Source organism: Cryptomeria japonica, chromosome 8 (assembly GCF_030272615.1).
Source record: "Cryptomeria japonica chromosome 8, Sugi_1.0, whole genome shotgun sequence".
Taxonomy (NCBI): domain Eukaryota; kingdom Viridiplantae; phylum Streptophyta; class Pinopsida; order Cupressales; family Cupressaceae; genus Cryptomeria; species Cryptomeria japonica.
Window position 1 is genome coordinate 352,955,621 of NC_081412.1, and position 26,121 is coordinate 352,981,741.

Sequence of the window (26,121 nt, forward strand, 5' to 3'; positions counted from 1 at the left end):
CACCTAGGCTACAAAATGGATAATGTAAGGTATGCAAGGACACACACATGGAAAGTATTAATTTAATAACATTTATCCCAAGGGGGAACCTGTTTGAAAAGGATCAAGATCAACTGATTGTCTGGTGATTTCTCAATTCAAAATCCAAGGGTCAGAACTATTCAACTCCACTTGGAAGGTATGGAAAGCAAGGAAGACAGCTTGGCTGCCAGTGTTTATTCTAACTAAAAAAAGAAGCGCCATGTGTTTGGATTTCTATGGTGGAACATGAACTACAGTAATACATAATCTGTGTGCTTCAGATGATCTTCTTCTGAGAAATGGGAAAGCAATGTATAAAATTTGGTGAAATGTGTGATAGCGTTGGATGGTGAGATTGTAACCAGTTAAAAGGAATCTATTCATTATCTAACTCTAAGCAACAGAAAATTCATATTTGATCAAAATTTTGTGTGAACCTCATGAGAACAAGACATTTGAGAGAACCTGAAATAGAGTGTTGCAATAGAATTCCTGTCCTCTACTCTCAGGGTTTATACACACTGGCAGCTTCAGACTAGCAATATAGACCACCTAAAATCTAAATGTGATCGGGAATGTTTCTGACACCTCCGAAAAATGGTCTTGACAGTACAATATTGTTTGAGCTTCCTGTTTAGAGCCTAAAAATTCTGTTTTTAGATGGTTGTTTACTTGATAAAAGCTTGCCATTGCTGCTTTTATTGCAAGAGTTAGAATGTAAGTTGGTAATTGTCTTGTCTGTAACCAAAAAGCGTCCATCAAAAATGTCTATCATTGCCCTTTTGCTTGTAGTTCTTGGAAAAACATGTAAAAAAGTTAGCTAGTGTGTGCAAATAGATTGCTTACACGTGGAAAGACATTTGGTCACACTCTCTAGGAAATGTCAAGAATTCTTAGTGTTGTGAGATTTAATGATTTGTCATGCCTACTGAAGTTTTAAGTTGGTAGTGAACAAAGTCAAAATAAACACGTTTTGAAATGGATAACAATATCCCTACTGGCTTCATCCCTGAGGTCACATTCAAAATAGTCTCTCTTCAGCTTACTTTCCAGTTACATGTTCAACAGGAGAATGTTCAGAAATTCACCAACAGAATGGTTTGCCAAAAAAAAAAGTTGTATGAAAAATTGGGATGTGAATTGCAGTGACCTCTGCCACCTAACATGCAGAATGAGAAAGAAGAAAATATAGCTACTTGCAGTAAGAATCTTCTATTTGATTGCACAGGGAACAGAAAATAGATGGAGATGTGAGTAGAAAACAAGGGTATGATTGGGAAGAAGATGTATGGCACATATCCTACATTAATACAACAAAACCAGACTAAGTATGATTTCTTGATTGTGCATGCATGATTGAGACCAAATATATAAAGTCTTTCGTACAAATGGGTCTCCATCACCTCTAGTGACAGCTGGTTTCACAGACTCAGAGAAGAAAGGAAAAGAAATGAACCCATATCCTTTATATCAGCATACCAGGTAAAAGTAGTGGCAGAACTGAATCGGGATAATCCGAAATGTATGTATAAATGGTTTTCAAAAGTAAAACACAATATTGTTTTGTGCTGTATTGGATAGAAAAGACAAAAAAATCCCTTTATTTGAATTGAAATAACACAAAAAATGCTTTCTCCCTGTGTTATGAATTGTTCAGTAGTTTAGAGACTCCCAACTTATTGAATTCCATTTATAATTTTGGTTTGTCAATTCAATCCCATTTGTAACTAATGCTACTATGATCAAAATACATTCATGTATTCTCTAAATTCATTCTTTATATCCCTCCTGCATTATTTAAGTTTAAACTCTATTTTGCATATTTATATAATTTTATTTGCAGAGTTTTTGCTGTCCCGAGTCCAAGTCAAAATTTTAGGCTGCTGAGTTTTTCCCTAGTCTGAGTTTTTGAGCTATGCTTTCATATGTCATTTTCATTCAATGATATTGCTAAGGAAATGAAAATTTATCTCAATTTAGCAGAGTCTTGGGCACAGTTTCCACTTGTTTCTTAGAGAACACGAGGATATTAACTTGAATTTTGTTGACTTTTATTATTACAGCTATAAAGAAGACAACTTGTTAACTGGATGGAGCTTAAGCTTTTGAAATGGGTTCAGATATCTTCCACGACTCTCACCTCCTTTGAAGAGCTTGAGCTTTTGAAATGGGTATCACAACCAATGATTCCATTCCTATACGAGGATCATATGCACGTGCTTTTACCAATCCTGGATCTATCACATATCGGATTCCAGGAATTGTCACTGAAGTCTCAGCAATATTTGTTGCCAGGATAACCTGGACCAAGGTCCAAAACAAAAATGTCAGCAACAGAAAAGTTAAAAATGAATAGAAATTATATTAGTTACCAAACAAATTAACAGAAGATAGAAATTATTCATACACCAAAATAAGTCTCATCCTTCCATTTTGATGAAATAGGGTTATAGTGCTTTGGAAGCCAAAATAACACATTTTTTAAAGATATAAACAGCAGATTATTCCTCCTGCATATGCCTGTCCCCTTGCAACTTTCCCTGCTTCTGCAACTCTCCATCTGTGCCAACTGCCTCTCAACCCAAACCCCTGTGCTTGCTCTATTCTCAATCAAATGACTTAAGATATGAGAAGATAAAAAAATAAACAGTCAAGATAAGTGGGTTTGACCCCCTCCAGGAGTCTTGAAATTGAACTTTAGAGCATCTATAAGGCAATCCTGATTTTATGGCAGTGTTGACGTGTATTTTGTACACAGCCTAACACAGAATAAAATACCTAAGGGTATCTTATCCTCTCTTGAGAAAAAGTCTCTAACTGCTGAAGATTCGCATAAAGGATCAGTTAGGATGACTCCAAGGTTCCTTTTAGTAGGGTCTCTACATGTGGATAAGCTCGCCGTGGTATGATGTGATTTGTTGGAATCACAAGGGGACTTACATTTGGTGATTGAATTTCCGATCTACTTTGCTAGAACACAAGCTCTCACTAACTTAGATTAAAAAAAAGGGAAAAAGGAAGGGGGTGAAGAGAGGATCTATTCCTAATACTAAGAATGTAGGAGCAATGATTTGATTTTTGATGAAACTCCAACTAGGTCTTGTTTTGACATCAATGGAACATCTACACAAGGCTAGTGCGATCTTCTAAGGGAAGCTTTATGATGTTCAAATCATCACCACAGGCATAGACACCATCAAGTCGATGCATATCAATGAAGAAGCGACAAATTGAAATTGAGCTTAGGCTGAATGATTCCAGTTGACTACGCAAGGCAAGTCTGCAATCAACAAACTGCTAGTAGTATGGATGTACGAATTCCACCATTAATCAATCGCATTTCCTCCATTCATCTAATCATCTACCATCTAGGATTGAAGACTCAACAAGAAACCATGCAAATTGCAAGAAACGACACACTTCACCATTACTTCAATGAAAATGGAGTTTGTTTACAATCAATGGCAACAATTTCTTGCCTTGTCCTCCTATTCTACTCTAATTACTATTCCATCAACTATATTCTAACTCTCTCTCTAATTATTTCTAATTCTTTCTAATTTATTGTTAATTAGCTTTTACAAATGAAATGCCTGGGCTTATATAGTGCCCACAATACAATTTGATGGCTTAGATCAATTCCAGATCAATGGCCAAGATTTAACAATGAAAACCCTAATTAGGGTTTGTTACAACCATTACATAACATTTAATGCTTGACCAATGACAAAATTGTATTGCTTGGACACTTGTCCCTTCTAGAAAAATCGACCAATGGATAGCCGAGGTAGGTACATCGGAGTTTGTGCCACCTTCCATGAGTTAAGTACATTGAATCTGGACATGCTGAGGTGGACCTCACTGATTGGAGAAATGATGACTAGGACGCCACCTCATTTGACACTTGTAACTTGGTAGATATTCAACTTGATGTTGTTGAGAAGCTTGCTTTAATTAATTCATCTGGAACTATTTACTTCTTCAACGAGCCCTTGTTCTAACTCTGTGTGTCCTTGATGTGCAGGATGATGATGTACCTTGCCTTGGAACGCTGGATTGAAAGAGGTCGCCCATGTCCTTGCTTGATCGTCCCGACGAAGACCGTCCTTGATCCGGCTTGATTTTCCTTGAAGAGATCTCCATTTGATGCCTACACAACATTTCAAAATTAGTAACATGATTTTGCAATACATAACATAAATTAGAGATTAAATTTAGGAAACTTCATAATAAATCCTTGAGTTATTATTTCCTAAAAAACAATTGGGCTAATACAATTCAAAATTCAAAATTCAAGCTTAAGGCAATGACGATCAAAATTCGAAATTAAAACAAGAGATCTTGCCATACCTTACTTGAGAGCTTAACTCAAAAATGCCAAAAAAGAAAATTCGCCTAGGCAACAAGATCGAAAATATATAGTCTTCAACGTGATCTCTTCTTCAAAATATCAATTCCGCCACCTTTTGATATGTCCTTGATGTGATCTCCAATGTCTTAGCAAATTCGCTCAAATAGATCTTCAAGTTCGCATCAATGAATCTCCAAATTTCGCACCACCTTGAATGATATTAGCGCCACCTTTGGATATCAATTCGCACTTTCCTTTGATTGATAGTTCGCACCACCTTGCTTGGAATGAAAACTCGCACTTGAATGGTAAAATGACAATGTAAAAATGATGGTTTTCACCTCCCTTTATAAGCGCTTCTCACCATTCACCCTAAGGCCGACTTTTGTGAAATAAAGCAATTTTTAAACGATTTTTAAATAAATAAGAAAGGCCGACCTTCATAAAACAATAAAATACCAAGCGCTCTATAATAATTAATTAATTTGCCATCGTTTTTAATTAATAAACTTCGATTTTTTTTTTACAAGGCAAAAATTAATTAATATTTAAATGCAATATTTAAATGCTATTTTTAATTAAATTTTCAATCTTATCGAATTTTCTAGCATTTAAATAAATTCAAAAATGTTTGTTTAGCGCAAAAATTGGAAAAGTGGGAAGATTCAAACCTCATCGCCCTGGTCCCTGACTGAGGGACAGGAGCGATCCATCACCTTGGTCATGATTCTTGCAATTTCGACGTCCAAAGTATTTATTTCCACGTTGAATTAGACATTTTTGCTAGGATCTTTGAGCTTAATTGACTTGTTTGTACGAATGAATGCATCTCATGACTATTATCGCCCTGGTCCCTTGGAGAGGGACAGGAGCGATCCATCAATTTTTACTTGAAATTCTCCGTCCTTGATATCAACTTCTCCTTTATTACCTTTCAAACAACGCTTTGAACCCTTTGCAAGTTTGTTTTGTCATGATCTCCGAAGGAAAATGAGTGCTTTGGCAAATATCGCCCTGGTCCCTTCCTGAGGGACAGGAGCGATCCTAGTGTCCTGGCTCAAATTTGCAAACTTTTGATCTTCGTTCTTCGTTCATTGCCTTCCAAAGGACGTCCTTGACCTTGCCTATCCTTGCTTTGTCTTGGTTTTGACGGAACATGAGTGTTTTAATGAAAATCGCTTTGGTCCTTGTCCAAAGGACAGGAGCGATATAGGCTCCTTGGCTTGATTGATAACATTTTGACGTTCAAAACCTTTGTATATCATCTTCAAAAGACACCTTAGACCTTGTATGACCTCGTAAAATATTGTCTTAACGTGATTTTTGCATGAATTGGCCAATATATTCAATATCGCCCTGGTCCCTTCCTGAGGGACAGGAGCGAACTTCAAGGTTTTGAGTTTGTCCTTGTTTCGACCAATTTGCCATCACTTTCATTGCGTAGAATGAAGTCCCTTTGAACACCTTGGACGCTTGAAACTTTTGAAATCTATGCCTTTATGGAAATATCGCTCTGGTCCCTTCCTGAGGGACAGGAGCGAACTAGGGGTCTTGATGTAAATTCGTTCAACATAGGCGACCTTTGTAACTTTGTGCTTGATTGAGATGCCCTAAAATGTATTCACCACCTTGTACTTCGTCTTAGAGTGCCTTGAACTTGAAGAAGAAGCAATGTAATCATTATATCGCCCTGGTCCCTTGGAGAGGGACAGGAGCGAACTTGGTCCTGTAGGCTTCATTTCACTTTGTCATCTTCAAAAATTATCTTCAACGGATTCGTAATGTCCCCTTCCATTCATCCATGCCTTGGAATTTCTTGCAACTTCCAAGGCATGGATGAATGGAAGGGGACATTATGAATCCGTTGAAGATAATTTTTGAAGATGACAAAGTGAAATGAAGCCTACAGGACCAAGTTCGCTCCTGTCCCTCTCCAAGGGACCAGGGCGATATAATGATTACATTGCTTCTTCTTCAAGTTCAAGGCACTCTAAGACGAAGTACAAGGTGGTGAATACATTTTAGGGCATCTCAATCAAGCACAAAGTTACAAAGGTCGCCTATGTTGAACGAATTTACATCAAGACCCCTAGTTCGCTCCTGTCCCTCAGGAAGGGACCAGAGCGATATTTCCATAAAGGCATAGATTTCAAAAGTTTCAAGCGTCCAAGGTGTTCAAAGGGACTTCATTCTACGCAATGAAAGTGATGGCAAATTGGTCGAAACAAGGACAAACTCAAAACCTTGAAGTTCGCTCCTGTCCCTCAGGAAGGGACCAGGGCGATATTGAATATATTGGCCAATTCATGCAAAAATCACGTTAAGACAATATTTTACGAGGTCATACAAGGTCTAAGGTGTCTTTTGAAGATGATATACAAAGGTTTTGAACGTCAAAATGTTATCAATCAAGCCAAGGAGCCTATATCGCTCCTGTCCTTTGGACAAGGACCAAAGCGATTTTCATTAAAACACTCATGTTCCGTCAAAACCAAGACAAAGCAAGGATAGGCAAGGTCAAGGACGTCCTTTGGAAGGCAATGAACGAAGAACGAAGATCAAAAGTTTGCAAATTTGAGCCAGGACACTAGGATCGCTCCTGTCCCTCAGGAAGGGACCAGGGCGATATTTGCCAAAGCACTCATTTTCCTTCGGAGATCATGACAAAACAAACTTGCAAAGGGTTCAAAGCGTTGTTTGAAAGGTAATAAAGGAGAAGTTGATATCAAGGACGGAGAATTTCAAGTAAAAATTGATGGATCGCTCCTGTCCCTCTCCAAGGGACCAGGGCGATAATAGTCATGAGATGCATTCATTCGTACAAACAAGTCAATTAAGCTCAAAGATCCTAGCAAAAATGTCTAATTCAACGTGGAAATAAATACTTTGGACGTCGAAATTGCAAGAATCATGACCAAGGTGATGGATCGCTCCTGTCCCTCAGTCAGGGACCAGGGCGATGAGGTTTGAATCTTCCCACTTTTCCAATTTTTGCGCTAAACAAACATTTTTGAATTTATTTAAATGCTAGAAAATTCGATAAGATTGAAAATTTAATTAAAAATAGCATTTAAATATTGCATTTAAATATTAATTAATTTTTGCCTTGTAAAAAAAAAATCGAAGTTTATTAATTAAAAACGATGGCAAATTAATTAATTATTATAGAGCGCTTGGTATTTTATTGTTTTATGAAGGTCGGCCTTTCTTATTTATTTAAAAATCGTTTAAAAATTGCTTTATTTCACAAAAGTCGGCCTTAGGGTGAATGGTGAGAAGCGCTTATAAAGGGAGGTGAAAACCATCATTTTTACATTGTCATTTTACCATTCAAGTGCGAGTTTTCATTCCAAGCAAGGTGGTGCGAACTATCAATCAAAGGAAAGTGCGAATTGATATCCAAAGGTGGCGCTAATATCATTCAAGGTGGTGCGAAATTTGGAGATTCATTGATGCGAACTTGAAGATCTATTTGAGCGAATTTGCTAAGACATTGGAGATCACATCAAGGACATATCAAAAGGTGGCGGAATTGATATTTTGAAGAAGAGATCACGTTGAAGACTATATATTTTCGATCTTGTTGCCTAGGCGAATTTTCTTTTTTGGCATTTTTGAGTTAAGCTCTCAAGTAAGGTATGGCAAGATCTCTTGTTTTAATTTCGAATTTTGATCGTCATTGCCTTAAGCTTGAATTTTGAATTTTGAATTGTATTAGCCCAATTGTTTTTTAGGAAATAATAACTCAAGGATTTATTATGAAGTTTCCTAAATTTAATCTCTAATTTATGTTATGTATTGCAAAATCATGTTACTAATTTTGAAATGTTGTGTAGGCATCAAATGGAGATCTCTTCAAGGAAAATCAAGCCGGATCAAGGACGGTCTTCGTCGGGACGATCAAGCAAGGACATGGGCGACCTCTTTCAATCCAGCGTTCCAAGGCAAGGTACATCATCATCCTGCACATCAAGGACACACAGAGTTAGAACAAGGGCTCGTTGAAGAAGTAAATAGTTCCAGATGAATTAATTAAAGCAAGCTTCTCAACAACATCAAGTTGAATATCTACCAAGTTACAAGTGTCAAATGAGGTGGCGTCCTAGTCATCATTTCTCCAATCAGTGAGGTCCACCTCAGCATGTCCAGATTCAATGTACTTAACTCATGGAAGGTGGCACAAACTCCGATGTACCTACCTCGGCTATCCATTGGTCGATTTTTCTAGAAGGGACAAGTGTCCAAGCAATACAATTTTGTCATTGGTCAAGCATTAAATGTTATGTAATGGTTGTAACAAACCCTAATTAGGGTTTTCATTGTTAAATCTTGGCCATTGATCTGGAATTGATCTAAGCCATCAAATTGTATTGTGGGCACTATATAAGCCCAGGCATTTCATTTGTAAAAGCTAATTAACAATAAATTAGAAAGAATTAGAAATAATTAGAGAGAGAGTTAGAATATAGTTGATGGAATAGTAATTAGAGTAGAATAGGAGGACAAGGCAAGAAATTGTTGCCATTGATTGTAAACAAACTCCATTTTCATTGAAGTAATGGTGAAGTGTGTCGTTTCTTGCAATTTGCATGGTTTCTTGTTGAGTCTTCAATCCTAGATGGTAGATGATTAGATGAATGGAGGAAATGCGATTGATTAATGGTGGAATTCGTACATCCATACTACTAGCAGTTTGTTGATTGCAGACTTGCCTTGCGTAGTCAACTGGAATCATTCAGCCTAAGCTCAATTTCAATTTGTCGCTTCTTCATTGATATGCATCGACTTGATGGTGTCTATGCCTGTGGTGATGATTTGAACATCATAAAGCTTCCCTTAGAAGATCGCACTAGCCTTGTGTAGATGTTCCATTGATGTCAAAACAAGACCTAGTTGGAGTTTCATCAAAAATCAAATCATTGCTCCTACATTCTTAGTATTAGGAATAGATCCTCTCTTCACCCCCTTCCTTTTTCCCTTTTTTTTAATCTAAGTTAGTGAGAGCTTGTGTTCTAGCAAAGTAGATCGGAAATTCAATCACCAAATGTAAGTCCCCTTGTGATTCCAACAAATCACATCATACCACGGCGAGCTTATCCACATGTAGAGACCCTACTAAAAGGAACCTTGGAGTCATCCTAACTGATCCTTTATGCGAATCTTCAGCAGTTAGAGACTTTTTCTCAAGAGAGGATAAGATACCCTTAGGTATTTTATTCTGTGTTAGGCTGTGTACAAAATACACGTCAACAGAATTGGCGCTAGAGGGAGGGGTGAGCATTTGAAGGACCAATCTTGTCAAGTCACATCGCATTTGAAGAAATTTTCAAGAGCCTTTTACCCTCCTCCACGCTCGACAGAATTGAATTAGGAGTGCCTGACAGCGAACACGAACTCTTGAATCCAAGGAAGATCAGTGGAAAGCTTTTTCTCAAACACTCGAAGGAAGGTGATCGTTGGGTCGTCAGTTGGACTTGCGCAAGGAGAAATCAAGCTGGAACCAGTTGAACGTTCAAGTTGAATCCGAGATATTCAAGATCTCTCTTATTCCAGAAAATCCAAAAAAAGTGAAAAATAGAAAATCCAAAAAAATTGAAAAATCAAAAAATCAAAAAAGAAAAGATTCCTCATGGAGCAACAACAGTTTCACGAGGAGCAACATGTTGATTTTCCTGAGCTTTGGTGGAGATTAGATACGCAACTTTATCCACGCAAATTGTCCGAGTTTGCAAGACCCGGGCAGTGTCGAGTCCACGAGACAGAGGAACATGATGAGATGCATTGCTTGAAGTACTTATCAAGGATGGAATCGGCAGCACAGGGAAAGATCTTCTTTTGGGATGTCCCCAGGCCAGAAATAGAAGAAGGCAACTTCAGTGTCCCAGAGAGCAAGGATCCTCTTCTAAGCTTCATGTGGATGATCGAGAGTCAGCTCATTTTGGATAGTGAAATGCGTTTAGAAAACATATTGCTACCATTGTGGTGTAGAATTCACAACTCACCTCACTCCGAATTTACTTGCTCAGTATGTGAAATGGCTATCAATCAAGTCAGAAATCAGTTTGGAATGCCAACTTTGTCCGAGGAAGAGTGTATTACTAACAGATCTTGGGGTGCACATCTTGCAGCCAAATTCAGGAGAACCTATGAAAAGGACATTGCTCCAGCATCTGAATGTGAGAAGGATCAATTGTACGTTGACGATACAAATGCACCTGAGGAACCTTGGAGTCATCCTAACTGATCCTTTATGCGAATCTTCAGCAGTTAGAGACTTTTTCTCAAGAGAGGATAAGATACCCTTAGGTATTTTATTCTGTGTTAGGCTGTGTACAAAATACACGTCAACAGGCAGTAAGGCACATTCTAAGATTGAAGATTGGTAAGGTTTTAAGTGCCAATGTGTATTAGTTTGTCTTTACTTGTAATTAAATGGAAGAAGATGAAGCCCTTATAGCAGACTTTAAGTCACATGCTCGTATGGATATTCAAAGCATCATCAAAAAGGTAATTATGTCCTTATTATTAAAGCCTTAAATTGGATCAGATGCCAACACTTTGAATAAGGAGCTTCTAGGTTAGGTTATCTTTCACAAATATCATTTTGGGGACTTAGCTTACATTCATTGCTTAAGAAACTGCAACACGCCTGTAATCTGTTAGTATATAACACTGTCAATCCTTTTCAAAGGTATGGTTCTAACTTTGCAAAGGCTGAAAGATATTTTTTCCAGAGATTAATGGTCTCAACTTAAAGGGATTAAATTAAAATATAACCTTCAATAATACATAGCACATCATTGACAACTAGCAATTATGACTAATTATTAAATTCAAGCATTCATAATTCTTACAGTTCCCAGACTTTGAAATCATTTTATGAATGAACGACTCGAGCATCACGTTTTTGTATCATATTGTTTCTTCTACTCAGGTCTTCAAAGGGAATGCCCAAGATAGATAAGATCATGCAAACTAACAATTTGTACGGAAGTTCTTGACCATTCCATTGGATTTGAGTAATTAAATTAATTCATCTACTGCTTCTCCAAACATTCATTTGACTGGCCTAAGGGGTCCCCCTACTTCTTAAATCGATTTATAGAAGAAAAAAAAATGCATAGAAGGATAAAACTGTACAATAATCAATCTAACACTGAGTGCTACGATAAAGTTGTAACACACTGTCCTTAATAAGGATGATTATTATACTAAAAGAAAAATCAAAAGGAAGGACATGAGTGCAGATGTGAAATACTACACTGTCAGATGAATAATACTAATTAGAGAAACAGCAGGGGAGCAGGATAACTGTTAAGAAAAAAAAAGCAAATAAATAGAATGTAGAAAATTGTAAAAAGAAACATAAGTAAATAGAATGTGGAGAATGGAAATTTATAATAAAAAGGTGAACACAGGTGTAGCAACTCTCACTATAAGTTTGGCATTGGTGATGACCATAATTGGCCATGAGTTTATGCTGATGCTTCATTGTATAGCTCTGCCAATTAAATCTTGCATACATATATAGTCATTTCCACACATACGATGTGCTCAAATTTAGACCATAATAGAGGAGTTGTTATTTTGTTTAAATAAAAAGAAAAAGCAATAATAAAGAAGAAAAAGAATTGCTTGCTATATGTCAGAAATGGTACCTAGCCAGACCAGAAATGGCCATGTAGGGTTTGAATCTAAAAATCAAAAATTAAGAAGAATAAAAGGGATGGCTCTTTCAAAACCCTAAACTTAAAACAGACCTACTTACATCCATTTTGCCATATCTGGAGAAGAAGGGAAAGAAAGGAAAGGTTCAAAGGAGAATAGAAGAGGACAGTAATGACAAGAAGAAAGTACCAACAGTCATCGTTTGAGACAAATTTGGTATCCCGTGTTCATTTTTTCAAATCCTTTTTGAAGTTTTTTCTCTTTTCTTTAAAGAGACAAATTCTTAGGCATTTTTTTTCAGATTGCAGCTGATTTATTCACAAAAAATATGAACAGCAGTGAATAAATATTTTAGCAAAGAGGTTGAGATTGATCAAACAAGCCAAAAAATTGATGAGGTTCTTCAAAATGTGTGTGTGGTAGGTGAAGTGGAAAGTAACCCTTTTGAATGCCCTTCTGCTCTCCTAAAAGCTTATGTTAAATGACAATTCAATACAACCAAACTCTTTTTTAATTTGTGACAATTTTAAACAAAACCAAAAAAAACAAGGGGAAGTAATCATTGGTTGTGCCATGTATGCAAAACGGATTTCAAAGGGAGCTACACTGAATTTCTAATCATCTTTTCTATATGCCTAGAAATGTAATTAGGATTTTCCAAAAGGACAACCGTATAAGAATGGTTGAGGTTTCTAGGTTGTATATGGAGGGTGAGACAAGAGCCAAGGCTAAGCTAGTAAAATATATACAATCTCCTATGATCGCTATGCATGTTGAAACTCAAAGGGAAGAGGGTTCTACAGAATGAAATAGAAGAGCTAGTGATAAGCCAAGCACAATTGCAAGGATGTTATACTTACTTTCATAGGAAGAGGTAAAAGGTCCAATTACCAAATAGAATTATGCCTGTGCTGTCTCATTTCATGTGGTACATTCTCCCTATTTTTAAAACATGTTAAAAAATCCAACAACATTGGTTCTTCATATGCCTTGAGAGGATCATAGACTACATACAACCTCCTTGATAGAGGGTATTCAGAGGTGAGTTCGTCGATGAACATGAGAGAAACTTGGCTAGGGACAAGTTGTTTAGTTATACTGAATGGGTGGAATGATATTAGACATTCGCCACTTATCAATATCATAGTTACATGTGAAGTTGATCTTTATTTTCCTAGAATTTTTTATTATTCGTGCAAGGATGTGGATTTCCAATTACAATTTTTTTGGGAGGCCATAGAGTAGGTTAAGGCCTCAAATGCTATACAAGTTGTGACTAACTTAGCATGTATTTGTACATTAGTTGGCACGATGATGGAAAATGCTTACAAACACATTTTTTTAAATCCCATGGCATGTTCATGCATTCAAAGACATTAAAAAGATAGATTGGGTGAAGGCAGCAATAGCAAAAGCTAAAGGCATATAGATGTTTGTTGCAACCACCACACCTCACTTTCTCTATTCAAGACTTTTTCAAGGAAAGAATTCCTCAACTTTTGGAAAGCAGATATGCCATCTACTTCATCTTGTTAGAGAAAATGCTTGAGGTGAAAGAGCCTTTACAATTAATGACACTTAATGCCAAGTTGAGTAGGTGGGCAAAGGGCAACACAGCCAAAGGGAAGGGTGTAAATGGGGCGATGTGTGAATACGTCCTGTTGTGACGTATTCACACATCGCCCCATTGCAAATGGGGACCCCTACTTTTTTCTTTCTTGGTTAGTTTTCTTGGTTTAGTCTTTTAGGTTTGTGATATTAATCTTTGCATTGAAGAGTTGCCAAAGAGCTCATGAGGATAGGATGGTCTCCTTGTGTTTTGAGTAAGTCGGTGAGTGGCCCAACTCAGGGTCTCTTTTGAAAGATTCCTCTAGGTCAGGCCTAGGACTGGTGTCAAGGTTAAGTCTTGATTAGGGAATGAAGGAGTCGTTGCACCATGCCAGGGGTCTTGGTGTAAGTCTTAGTGTGGCTTTGCCTATGAGACCTATGCCATCGAGTCAGAGAGAGTCAAAGATTTGAATAAAGATGTGAGAGCAAGTGTTGTCAAGGACCTCCTTTAGAGTTTGAGCTGATAAGATAAAGCAAAGATTGAGTACATTCATGAAGGATGAAGGCAAATGAAGACAGTTGAATTGAAAAAGTCAAATTCGCTCCTGACCCTTCCAAGGGTACAGGAGCAAAATCCTTAGGAGCCTCTCTATTGCCCTTAAATCAAGTCAAACTCTTGTTTTGAACCCTCATCCAAGGTGATGTTGACTTAAGTGATGACTTGGAGATGAATTTAAATGAACTTTTGATCATGAACAATGAGGAATTTGAGTGAGAACACCAAATTCGCTCCTGACCCTTCCAAGGGTACATGAGCGAATTCTTCTAAGGCTCCCTCTTGGCTCCTATTTTGGACAAAACCCTCACTCTAAGGCATGGATTGGAAGGAAATTAGCTTGAACTTGCCCTAAAGATGAATTTGAACAAGATTGGACTTAGAAATCTGGAAGAAAAGTTAAGAATTTGAGCTTAAGAAACAAATTCACTCCTGACCCTTCCAAGGGTACAGGGGCGAATTTTCCTAGAACCCTCTCTTCTTTCTAACATGGATCAAAGTCCTTGATTCCACACCTTGATTGAATGAAAATTGATCTATCCAAGCCTTTGAAGTAAGTTGCAACAAGATTGGATGATGAAATTGAGCCATGAAGCCAAATTCGCTCCTGACCATTCCAAAGGTACAGGAGCGAATTTTCTAGCCTCCTTTGTGCCTCTAATTTGGATCAAACCTATGCTCCAAAGCATTGATGAAGGTCGAAATAACTTAGACACAATGTTTGAATGAACCTTTGATCACAAGAAGTGAGGAATTTGACTCAATAGCCAAATTCGCTCCTGACCCTTCCAAAGGTACAGGAGCGAATTCTTTCAAAGTCTACATCTCACCTCTAGTTTGGGTAGAATCTTTAATCCAAGAACTTTGCATAGGGAAGAATGACCTCATCCAAGCCTTACGGACCTACAATCATGGTTTGAGCTAGTAGAAATGAGTAAGTTTGAAGAACTTAAACACAGTGTCAAATTCGCTCATGTCCCTTCCAAGGGTACAGGAGCGAATTTCTCCTAAAGTGTACCCCTTTCCTCTCAATTTCAAGCAAAACGGATTTAAGTGTCTTCTTATGGATAAAATGAAATGAGAAATATCATGTTAATTTGAAGATGCAAGCTTCTAAGACGAATATATCATGTTAATTTGAAGATGCAAGCTTCTAAGACGAATATATCATATGTGCTTAACACTATCTTTTATTTGTTTTACAGATCAAAAGGACCACGTTGGAGGAAGAATGGACAAAGATAGGGAGGGCGCCTTCAAGAAGATTCATCATCATCAAGAACACCTTAAATGCATGGAAGAAGACTCAAAAGTGCCACTAGGTTGAAAGACTTCAAATGTTCAACAGCCATAAGCAATAGAGCAAGATATCCTCGAGGTCCTCATTCTATCACACAGAGAAATCACAAGATATCAGAAGAAGGATCATACAAACATTTCAAGGTGAGATGAGCTTCCAAAGAAGAAGGAATGACTTGATCGTGAAGAAGCCTCATCAAACAAAAGAGAGCCAAGGAAAGGTACATCGTTCCTCAAGCACATCAAGGACAATGGAGGGTCGACCAACGTCATCACAGAGCAAGTATTAGACAAGGTGGCATTCTAGTCACTATTCCTCCAGTTAGAAAGGTCCACATCAACATGCCCAGATTCGGTGAACCATGCTTATGCATGAAGGCACAAAATCCGATGTACCTACCCTTGTTTCCTATTGGTTCACAAATATTGAATGTAATTATTTCATTGGCCAGTATTGAGTTTGTTGTAACAAACCCTAATTAGGGTTTTCATTGTAAAATCTCGGCCATTGATCTCAAATTGATCTGAGCCATTGAATTGTATTGAGAGCATTATAAAAGGCTCGAGCTCTTCATTTGTAAAGGTTAATAGTTAATAGTCAAAAAATAGCGAGTAGAATAGCTAATAGTCAATAGATAGTCTTAATAGAAGAATAGCAATTAGAATAGAGTAGATTAGGAGAGGAAAGAATTGTTGGTATGACTTGTAAATGAGATACTCTTTTCATTGAAGTTATGGTGAAATTTGTTATTTCAACAAGCCTGATGGTTCTACTTCTCAATTTATTTTCATGTTGATTAGATTGAATGTAAGAAGTTGTCGAATGTATATTCATGTGGAATCCATTTTATCCATACCACTAGCCTCTTGCTGCTTGCAAGTGCGCCTTGTGTGGTCGACTGGAATTATATGAGCCTAACTTCGAATCATTCTACACTCATTGTTTATGCATTAGCTTGAATGGTGATCAATGTTTGATGGTAATCATTCGAACATCTTTGAAATATCCTTAGAAGATTGCACTGAGCTTGTGTCAAATTGTTCAGTTTGATGGTGAGACCTCACTCAGTCGGATTTCATTTGATCATTCACTCATCTTCCTACATTGGAATAGATTCTCTCAACCCTTCGTCTTTTGCCATTTTTTCAATTCAAGTTAGTCTAGGACAAAGAGCATCGCCCAATTGAAACATCAGATGATCAAGTTCCAGCAAATCAAGCATTCAGGCATTCGAATGTAAGTCCCCTTGTGATTCCAGCATAATCACATCAACCAACAAAGTTTATCCACACATAGTGACCCTACATACTAGAACCTTGGAGTTATTCCGATTGATCCTTAGGCAAATCTTCAGCATACGAATAACTTTGTTCAAGAGAGGATAAGATACTTATGGTATTTTATTCTGCGTTCGCATGTGCATAAAAAACACATCAACAGGTCCACTATGAGATAAGAAATTAATATTCAGTGTATCTTTAAAAAAATTCAATTTTTGTATTTTAAATTTTGAAAATCTTAGTATTCACTCTATAATTTCAGTCTTATTATTTTTTGAAAATTTTGTGTGTAAATTCATTTACTCTTTCATCTCACCCATTGTGCAAGTGATTAGGTACACTTATACAAACATAGTCTTCGAGAGATGTAGAGGCATTTGATAGTATGCTTGTCTAAATGAAGCAAATAGTTGATAACAAGGACCCTAATTTGGAATTTTGGGAGGAGCATTAAAGGCCTATTGAGATGTGATAGTAGAACACTATAAACACCTTGCTTCATATGGAAGCCTATGTTCAAATTCTCAAACAGTAATCAAAGCCTAAAAGAGTGCCTCCTCGAAAAGATGAAAAGGTAAACAAATGGTTTATGAAAGCTGTTTAGAAGATGTACAACATTGAAGACGCATCCAAACTTTAATGGGAGTGGATTACTTTTATCAATCTTTGGGGTCCTCAAAAAACTAGAGGCCAAGACAAAATGGCATACATTAGTTCAAATTGATCCTTTTAAAAGGTCAACATGGCATGGTAAGGATACAATGAAATTGAGGATAAATGTCACCTACCTCTGTTGATGTTTGTAGCTAGGTCGGATTCCTTCTAGGGCTGACCTAGCACTTGTGGGTGACTAATTGGCCTATCGGCCTTAGTCACATTAAATGTGCAAAATTAAATATAACTTGTAATTTGGTCTGGCCCTATAATGGGCGATGTAACTTATAGATAGGGCTAACACTATATTGAACATTGTAACTTGTAAATGCAATGGGGCCGACCCTATATTGGGCGCCAAGTTTAGATCATCATATTATTAATTGATTGTCCTTGTGAGCTGACCTAGGAGGAATTGGGTGGCTAAGATCGCATATTTAATCAAGGATCATTCATACATCATTTCACACAATTGAAGACAGCGAAATTATCCAATCAGCGAATATAACTCCAAGGACAGCAAATTGAATCATAAAGATCTGTGAGCATATCCTTATGGCAGCGAATTCATCTCCAAGAATAGCGAACTAATTCTGGAGCAGCAATTCTCATTCATGGTCAGCGAATTGACTCCTTGATCAGCAGATGGTCCTATGATCAACAGTGAATAGTCTTCATTGATAGCAATTCATCTTCAGTCAAGAATATTGCAGATAAGTCTATCATACTACTGTGTAAGCCCTAGTTCGGATTCATCATACTGCTATGTATATGCTGCTGTTCATATTGCCTCAAGTGTTGAAGAGAACTTGTAAAGCCACATATTGATTGTTGTCTAATATAAATTGAGATTAATTGCTGGGTTTTTCACCTCCAAGAGGGAGGTTTTCCCAGGGTATTCTTCTGTTCTCTGTGTTCATTTTGTTCATTTTGTTAATTGCTATCAATCTGATCTAAAACTAACATGGTATCAAAGCAGGTTTGAATCGATTGTGATCAGACTGTCTGATAGCAGCAAAGCTCTCTCTCCTCCTTCACCTTCAACAAGCAATTTCCAGCATCGAAAATGGTGAGCGGTCTTAGGGTCGAATATAGACTTGAAGGTGCATCCAACTTCACTTCATGGAAGGTTAGAATTCTTATTGCTCTAGAAGAAAATGACCTTCTTGAGTTCGTAGTAAAGGATGATGTGTCTGAACCAGCCGATGAATCTAAGAAACTTCAATGGAGGAAAAATGACATAAAGGCTAAGAAGATTTTGATTGATTCTGTGATGGATCATTTACTACCTATCATCTCCAAGATTTCTTCAGCCAAAGATATCTTCAGAACCTTGCAAGGCATGTATGAGATCAACAACACCAGTAGAGCTCTCGCCTTAAGGCAACAACTTCACAATGTAAAAATGGATAAAGATGAATCAGTCATCTCATTCTTTATGAAGATTACTGATTTGAGAAATAAGTTGAGCACTATTGGGGACAATATTGCTAACAGAGATCTCTTTTTGATGGCACTTAATGGTCTCCCTCAAACTTGGGAAACCTTCATTCAAAGCATCAATGGGAGATCCAAGTTACCCAAGTTCTTCGAGCTGATTGTATTCAAGAAGAGTCAAGGTTGGTAACAAGAGGAATTGGGCGTAACCATTATGATGTGGAAAATCAAGCCCTTGCTACTCATACTTCTATGGAAAGAGGCAAAAGAAGAAAGAGGGATAGAGACAGAGAACCAGATTCTATTTCAAAACCGAAAAAGAAGGATTTAGCTCACATTCAATGTTTTAGGTGTGACAAGTATGGCCACATTGCTTGAGATTGCAAATTCAGGTCTACTCATCTTGCTTCTTCTGCGGAAATTGACATAGGGACACCTCAGGAGGAGCCAAGGTCTAATGTCAATTCAGAAGGGATCTTATTCTAAAAGAAGGAAATAATCTTTCAGCTTTAGAGGGAGCCTGACATTTAAGCTTCAGAGGGAGCCTGACATTTCAGGTTAAGAGGGAGCCACACCATCTTCAAGATTTGCTTAATGCATTCTTCTCTAAGAGAAAAGTTTGAGGTGCAAGCCCTTGTTAGTGCAGTCTTGTCTGCGAGAGAAGTTTTGGGTGCAAGCACTTGTTAGTGCATTCTTCTCTATGAGAGAAGTTTGAGGTGCAAGACCTTGTTAGTGCATTCTTCTCTACAAGAGAAGTTTGAGGTGAAAGCCCTTGTTCCACCCTCTACGAGTAGGTATGGTGGATCCCTCCTATGGGAGTAGCCATGGTGGATGTCATGGGAGAAATTCCATGATCTAGCACTTATTTATTCAGCCTCTGGGAGTAGCTATGGTGAACGTCATGTTGAGATGACATCACGTTTCCGTGATGGGCACTTGTGTTTATTTGTTTTCCATCCTTGGGAGTAGCCATGATGGACCCACCCTCTGGGAGTAGCCATGGTGGTTGTCACTATGTGACTTAGATTTTGAGGACTCCTCCCTAGCTAAGAGGGAGTGTTGATGTTTGTAGCTAGGTCGGATTCCTTCTAGGGCCGACCTAGCACTTGTGGGTGACTAATTGGCCTGTTGGCCTTAGTCACATTAAATGTGCAAAATTAAATATAACTTGTAATTTGGTATGTCCCTATAATGGGCGATGTAACTTGTGGATAGGGCCAACACTATATTGAACATTGTAACTTGTAAATGCAATGGGGCTGACCCTATATTGGGCGCCAAGTTTAGGTCACCATATTATTAATTGATTATCCTTGTGAGCTGGCCTAGGAGGAATTAGGTGGCTAAGATCGCATATATATTCAAGGGTCATTCATACATCATTTCATACAATTGAAGACATCGAATTACATCCTTAATCAATAGCGAAATTATCCAGTCAGGGAATATAATGCCAAGGACAACAAATTGCATCATAAAGATATGCGAGCATATCCCTAAGGCATTAAATTCATCTCCAAGAATAGAAAACTAATTCTGGAGCAGCAATTCTCATTCATGGTCAGCGAATTGACTCCTTGATCGGTGGATGGTCCTATGATCAACATCGAATAGTCTTCATTGATAGCAATTCATCTTCAGTCAAGTATATTGCAGATAAGTCTATCATACTGTTGTGTATGCCCTAGTTCGGATTCATCATACTGTTGTGTATATGTTGTTGTTTATATTGCCTCAAGTATTGAAGCAAACTTGTAAAGCCACATATTGATTATTGTCTAATATAAATTGAGATTAATTGTTGGGTTTTTCACCTCCAAGAGGGAGGTTTTCCCAGGGTATTCTTGTGTTCTCTCTGTTCATTATGTTCATTATGTTCATTTTGTTAATGTTACAAGACTTGGACTCAGCCTAGACTCTACAAGCTGATTTTTGACTTGGACTAAACATTGACTTGGCAAAGACTCAGGAAATTGAAAAACTCGAGAAATTCAAAGATTATTAAGGATTTAAAAATTGTTTCATGCACCCTTTAATAAATAAAGGTTAAAAACACAATAACCTCATCAAATAGAAGCTACTTTGATCACATACACAAGTATATATCAATCACATAAGTATAAATGCAAATTTTAATTGAAGGAAATAACATGTTTAGATATATAAATATTGTCAACTGTATACAAAACTCATGGAATATGAAATCCATGGCATCAAAACAAATATCAAAACTAAAAATACAAGTTGATCACTCAAAGAAGCCTACACTACTCATCCCAACATCACGGCAACTTATGTGCTAGTGCCCAAAATAGGTCTTGGATGGTGATGTAGCCATGGTATTTTCTTGTGTCTCAATGACTGATGTGTATATTCAAGTGAGGAATTTATTATTAAAGTTTTCTTGAAGCCTTCAAGACTACATGTTTTATAGTCAAGCTCATTAACAAAGAGGAACAGTTAAGTAAAAAGATAAATCGTTATGTTCTAGTTTGACCTTAGCTAAGATAATAGATGGGATTGGTCTATGAGTTGTCTATGAAAGGCATGATGATGCATTTTTGCATTATGAAAATGACACCTTAGCTAGGATACTAATAGATGGGATTGTTCTATGAGTTGTCAGTCAGGGCATGATGATGCATTTTTGCATTATGAAAATGGCATTTATTGCCAACTATGACTTAACTTGTATTATGATTGTAGGATGCCAACTTTGCCTATGGCAGTCCTTGTATACTAAACAAGTTGTCCAATGTATGTGTCATGCCCCCCGTATCAAGTTGATGTAATAATATTTGATTAATAATAATAATTATTTATATATATTTGATTTATTAATAGCTGTTTATTTATTTAATAATTAAAAGAAATAATCATATCTGATCAATTAAATAGTTAGTAATCTAATTGCCTAAGCAGATCAATCTCTAAACTAATGCTAAATGTATGAGTACATCCACTAACTACTACCTTAAGAGACAAAATATTTACTTAAGGTAGCGATTCTTCCTATTTAATAAAAAGTCACCAAATGTGAATACTTTCGATTTGTTATGAGGAGACACATTTTGAGAAAGACATGTCTCTAACTCTCAAAGAGACACAACTGCTCGAATGGGAAAACAAATATAAGTATTGTCTCATACAAGGAGGAAGGCAGGGGAAAAAAAAGAAGAGAGAATCAGATTGGAAGTCTGAACTGAACTGGAGATCCATTAATATACAATTTTTCTGATATCTTCTGGTTTGGACAGAGACTGGTATGTTATTCTGTCCTGAGCAATAATACTCTTGTTTCCTTTATAATTATGATAAGCATTTAAGATGTTGAATTAGTGTTTTATGACTGTTGATAATAGTGGTAAGATAAATATCAGATATGTTTGAAATCTTTAAGTTTTAAACAATGCCATAGTGCAAGTAGATATTGGCCTATTTACAGACCTATGCCTTAACCCAAATCTGATTCCTTTTTCCTGAGGAATGGTGTAATGTTGTTAGGGAGAGGCAGACTAAAACAACTCATGATAGATGAGCCCCAATGGTGAAAGAACTCATGATCCTGAAATCTGGGCTGTAGGCCCCAAGGGTGAATGGACTGAGGTTCCGGTAATCTGGGCTGCATTAGAGAGATGGATGGTATTATTGCACCCTAGACAAGCAAGTCTCCCATCCAGGACTAAGAAATTGGAAAGAGATTGAGGTTAGGCCTCAATAGGGACAATACCTACTGTACCATGAGCAACCTAGTTATTTAATATGAAGATTATTGTAGCATAATAAGTAGTAATGTATGTTTCCCTTTGGGAATCGACAGCCTATAAATAGGGGACATTACAGTATGAAACAAGATAATCCTTGATTGTGGCTTTGACTATGAAGATGCAAAGATTTGCAACAAGGGATGCGTACTTTGTAGATTTTATGATCATGATTCATCATTGGCCTATTACTTGCTTAGACATATAGTTTGATGGGGGTTTGGGAGCAACACCACAATGGGGTCGAGGGGTAGTGCCCCTTATGTGGGTTTGGGGACAGCACCCCTCACGAGGTCCGGGGGCAATACCCCTGGCGTGTTCCCTATAATAGTGTAATGCCCTAAAATTTGACATGAACATGATGCAAAAACCTAATTTTATTTTATTTTTAAATTGCAACTTTAATAGCTACATGTTAACTTGATGATTAAATAGGGCAGTTGATAGTGCCATTGTGCAAACCTTAGCAAACGAAACAAAACTTTTTATACGCATCTTGTGATAAAGGTTGATCTAATATGAGGCTAAGTATCCCATGGGAGACACCTCAATAATAAGTCATCTAGATAATAGTGTCTTGGTACGTGATCCCTAAGGGAATGAGAATGATTAGGTACCCTCAAGATGAGGCTTGGTATTAAGTCAATGTCTTTATTGCTAATGACATGAGTTCAATATTGATTCACCATAGATAAAAAATTGAATTAATTTGTTATTCATCAAAGACATAGTTGAGATTTATGTTGGGATTTTTTTTTTGAATTTTGTTTGACTGCTTACCTTAAAGTCAACTTACTAGCTGTTTAAGGAAGATAAATTTAGCCTCAAGGTTTTGCTTCTACTCTTTCAAATGCTGTCTTTTACCTTTTTTGTTTTTAGTTGACGGGAGTTTGGTTACTGTGCTAGTGTGTGTGTGTGGGGGGGGGGGGGGACTTAAGTTTTTGTCTTCAGTCTAATAGACCAAATAGAGATATCTACAACTTATTTAAAGATACAACTCTAATTTGGATTGATTGACAATAGTCACACTTATATTTATTAATAGAAGATAAAATGTAATTATCAATGATGCTACACAAGAGACAAATCCTCGTCTGATATGATATAGGCTAATATGAATGTTGGTTCGAGTTTGGAAGATTGACAAATAAGTGAAATCGCTATTCCTGAATTTGGCTTTAAGATTATGCATTTGTATGTAAGGAGGCTGTGCCTCTGTCTGATTGCTGTATCTGATTTAATCTCTCTGCTCCTGTGGTAATATTAGATGATGATTGTGCTTGTTAATTCTTTCTCTTCATGCATCTATGGCCTTGTAACTGGTGGATGCATCACCTTCACTCAGCTGTCTTAATACTTCTGCTTTGAATAATTAATATACCAATATCTGATGTCTCTCTTGAATGTAGCACGATCTTATTTTAATATCTCTTCAAGTGGTCATGATGTGAGGAGTTGTATCTCCTCAATCATGTCTCTTCAACAACTGTAACTAATCATGCTTCTAATCAGACTTGACCTTTTGTTTATGGTCCATATCATCAACTTAACTAATCGTCCTTTGATCGATCTGATTGTTCTTCCTTAAGACAGTGATACTCATAATTATATTGCTCCTCACATCTAAGAAAGGTTTTCAGATGGGGTGTGTGTATATATATATATATATATATATATATATATGACTTCCCATTAGTTATATGTATTATTACCCTTAAGGTATTAATAATTATTCTATTTATTATTATATTGTTATGCTTACGTGAGTTTTACTCTACCAGTTTAATAATATTCTGGAGAAGGGTTAACTTGAAAATTATATCTATATATATATACATGCTTAAGCTTTCACGTGTACATATATACACCTAATTTATTACCTTCAATTTAGCATGATCACTACATATATATTGTTTTATTGAAGCCATGAGTACATTTCCTAGCAAGACCTTTAAATAATTTATCGCAAGGCAAAGGTAACGACATTAATTAGAAGTACTCCAGCAGATCACCTTAGTCTAAGGAGGTTCAACTAAATATTAGCATACAACATATATCATTTATGATCAGATTTTTGTGACTCGCGGCGAGTCACGCGAGTCAGCGGGCCGGGTGACCCCTGCCAGGTCACGGTGACCCTGACCCGGTTGGCCTCACTTAAAAAAGTGCAGTCAAAAAAACAAAAAAAGTATAACATTTTTTAATGATTTTTTTTGCCATTTCCCTTTCTTATAACCCTAAAAGGGATTGGCCAGGCAGACAGAGAGGTTGAGGTTGTGGCTATGGCAGAGGAGGAGGATAGAGCACGATCAGGCACAACACCTATGGCTACTCAGACTGGCACATCACAGGCAGAGACTATGGATACTCAGTCATCCAAGACCTACCTTAGACGCCTTTCTAGGAGGCAGATAGACGAGGTTGAGCCAGAGCCTGAGCCATAGACTTGTTTTTGTTTACACTTTATAGTTACATATATGTTTGGGAACATTTGAAGTCATGGATTTTATATACATTGGACAACATTTATAACTCTATATATCTATGTTTTCTAATTCCTTCAGCTACAATTTACATTTCTACGCATGTGATGGATGTATGTTTATGTATGTGATCAAATTAGCTTCTATTTGATGATGTTATAGTGTCTTTAAGCTTAATTCAATAATGGGTGTATGAAACAAGTTTTCAATCATTAAAAATCTCCAAATTTCAAGGGTTTTCTTATTTTGTCGAGTTCGAGCCGAGTCACGAGTCGAGTCAGCCTTGCCGAGTCAGAGCCGAGTCCGAATCTGGGAACTTTGTTTATGACAAATGTATTAATTAATAATTGTAGTTCAATAACACATAAAGATATTCAGTCTACCTCCACATGCCTACATAGATCAAATAATAGGTAAAAGCGATTATTATTAACTAAAACATTGTGATTATTAATTAAGTGAAACATAATTTCCTTCAAATTATTTAAATTATAGTATAATAGGTAAAATGTAATAAATTGTAGGGGATGATCCCACAACGCAACAGTTAGCTGCGAGCCTCCTACATGGGAGGTCTTGGGTTCGAGTCTACTCGAGGCCCATGTGTCTCACAGATAGGTAATGGATAGATAAGGTGATGCCTAGGCATGGTAGACAAGACGACACAAGGAGATATAAGAGTGTTATTGCCAAACAAACTTGAGGATGAGACCCCTCAAAAATGTGGTCTCACTGGTTCTTTGCTCCAGTCAAAAGCAAACACCGCTTCTATTGTGATTGATGAAAAAAAAGGTAATAAATTGTTATTTATTGTTAAAGAAATCATTGTTGTTATTAATTTCAGTAGAATTCATATTCTTTGAATTATTTAATGTAAAACATATAGTGAACAATTTAGCCAAATTAATTAATTTATTTGGTTATGTTTTCAATCTCGTTATAATGATCAATTCATCTTATATAGTTTGATCTTGAGCAATTAAAAAAAATTATTTACTTCTAGAAAATGACCTAATATTATTTACCCATGCTAGGTTTACCTATAAATGTTAGGGTGTG

General features: G+C 36.9%; 1 protein-coding gene across 3 annotated transcripts in view; it reads right to left on the minus strand.

Annotated features, from left to right (window-relative positions):
- LOC131045330 (pre-mRNA-splicing factor ATP-dependent RNA helicase DEAH10) overlaps window positions 1–26,121 on the minus strand; it is a 103,565-nt gene that overhangs the window by 30,839 nt on the left and 46,605 nt on the right. For all 3 annotated transcript variants that reach the window (XM_057978906.2, XM_057978905.2, XM_057978907.2), the window contains one exon: window positions 2,162–2,322. In XM_057978906.2, the coding sequence (XP_057834889.2) occupies window positions 2,162–2,322 (161 nt within the window). The remainder of the gene's footprint in view (window positions 1–2,161; window positions 2,323–26,121) is intronic.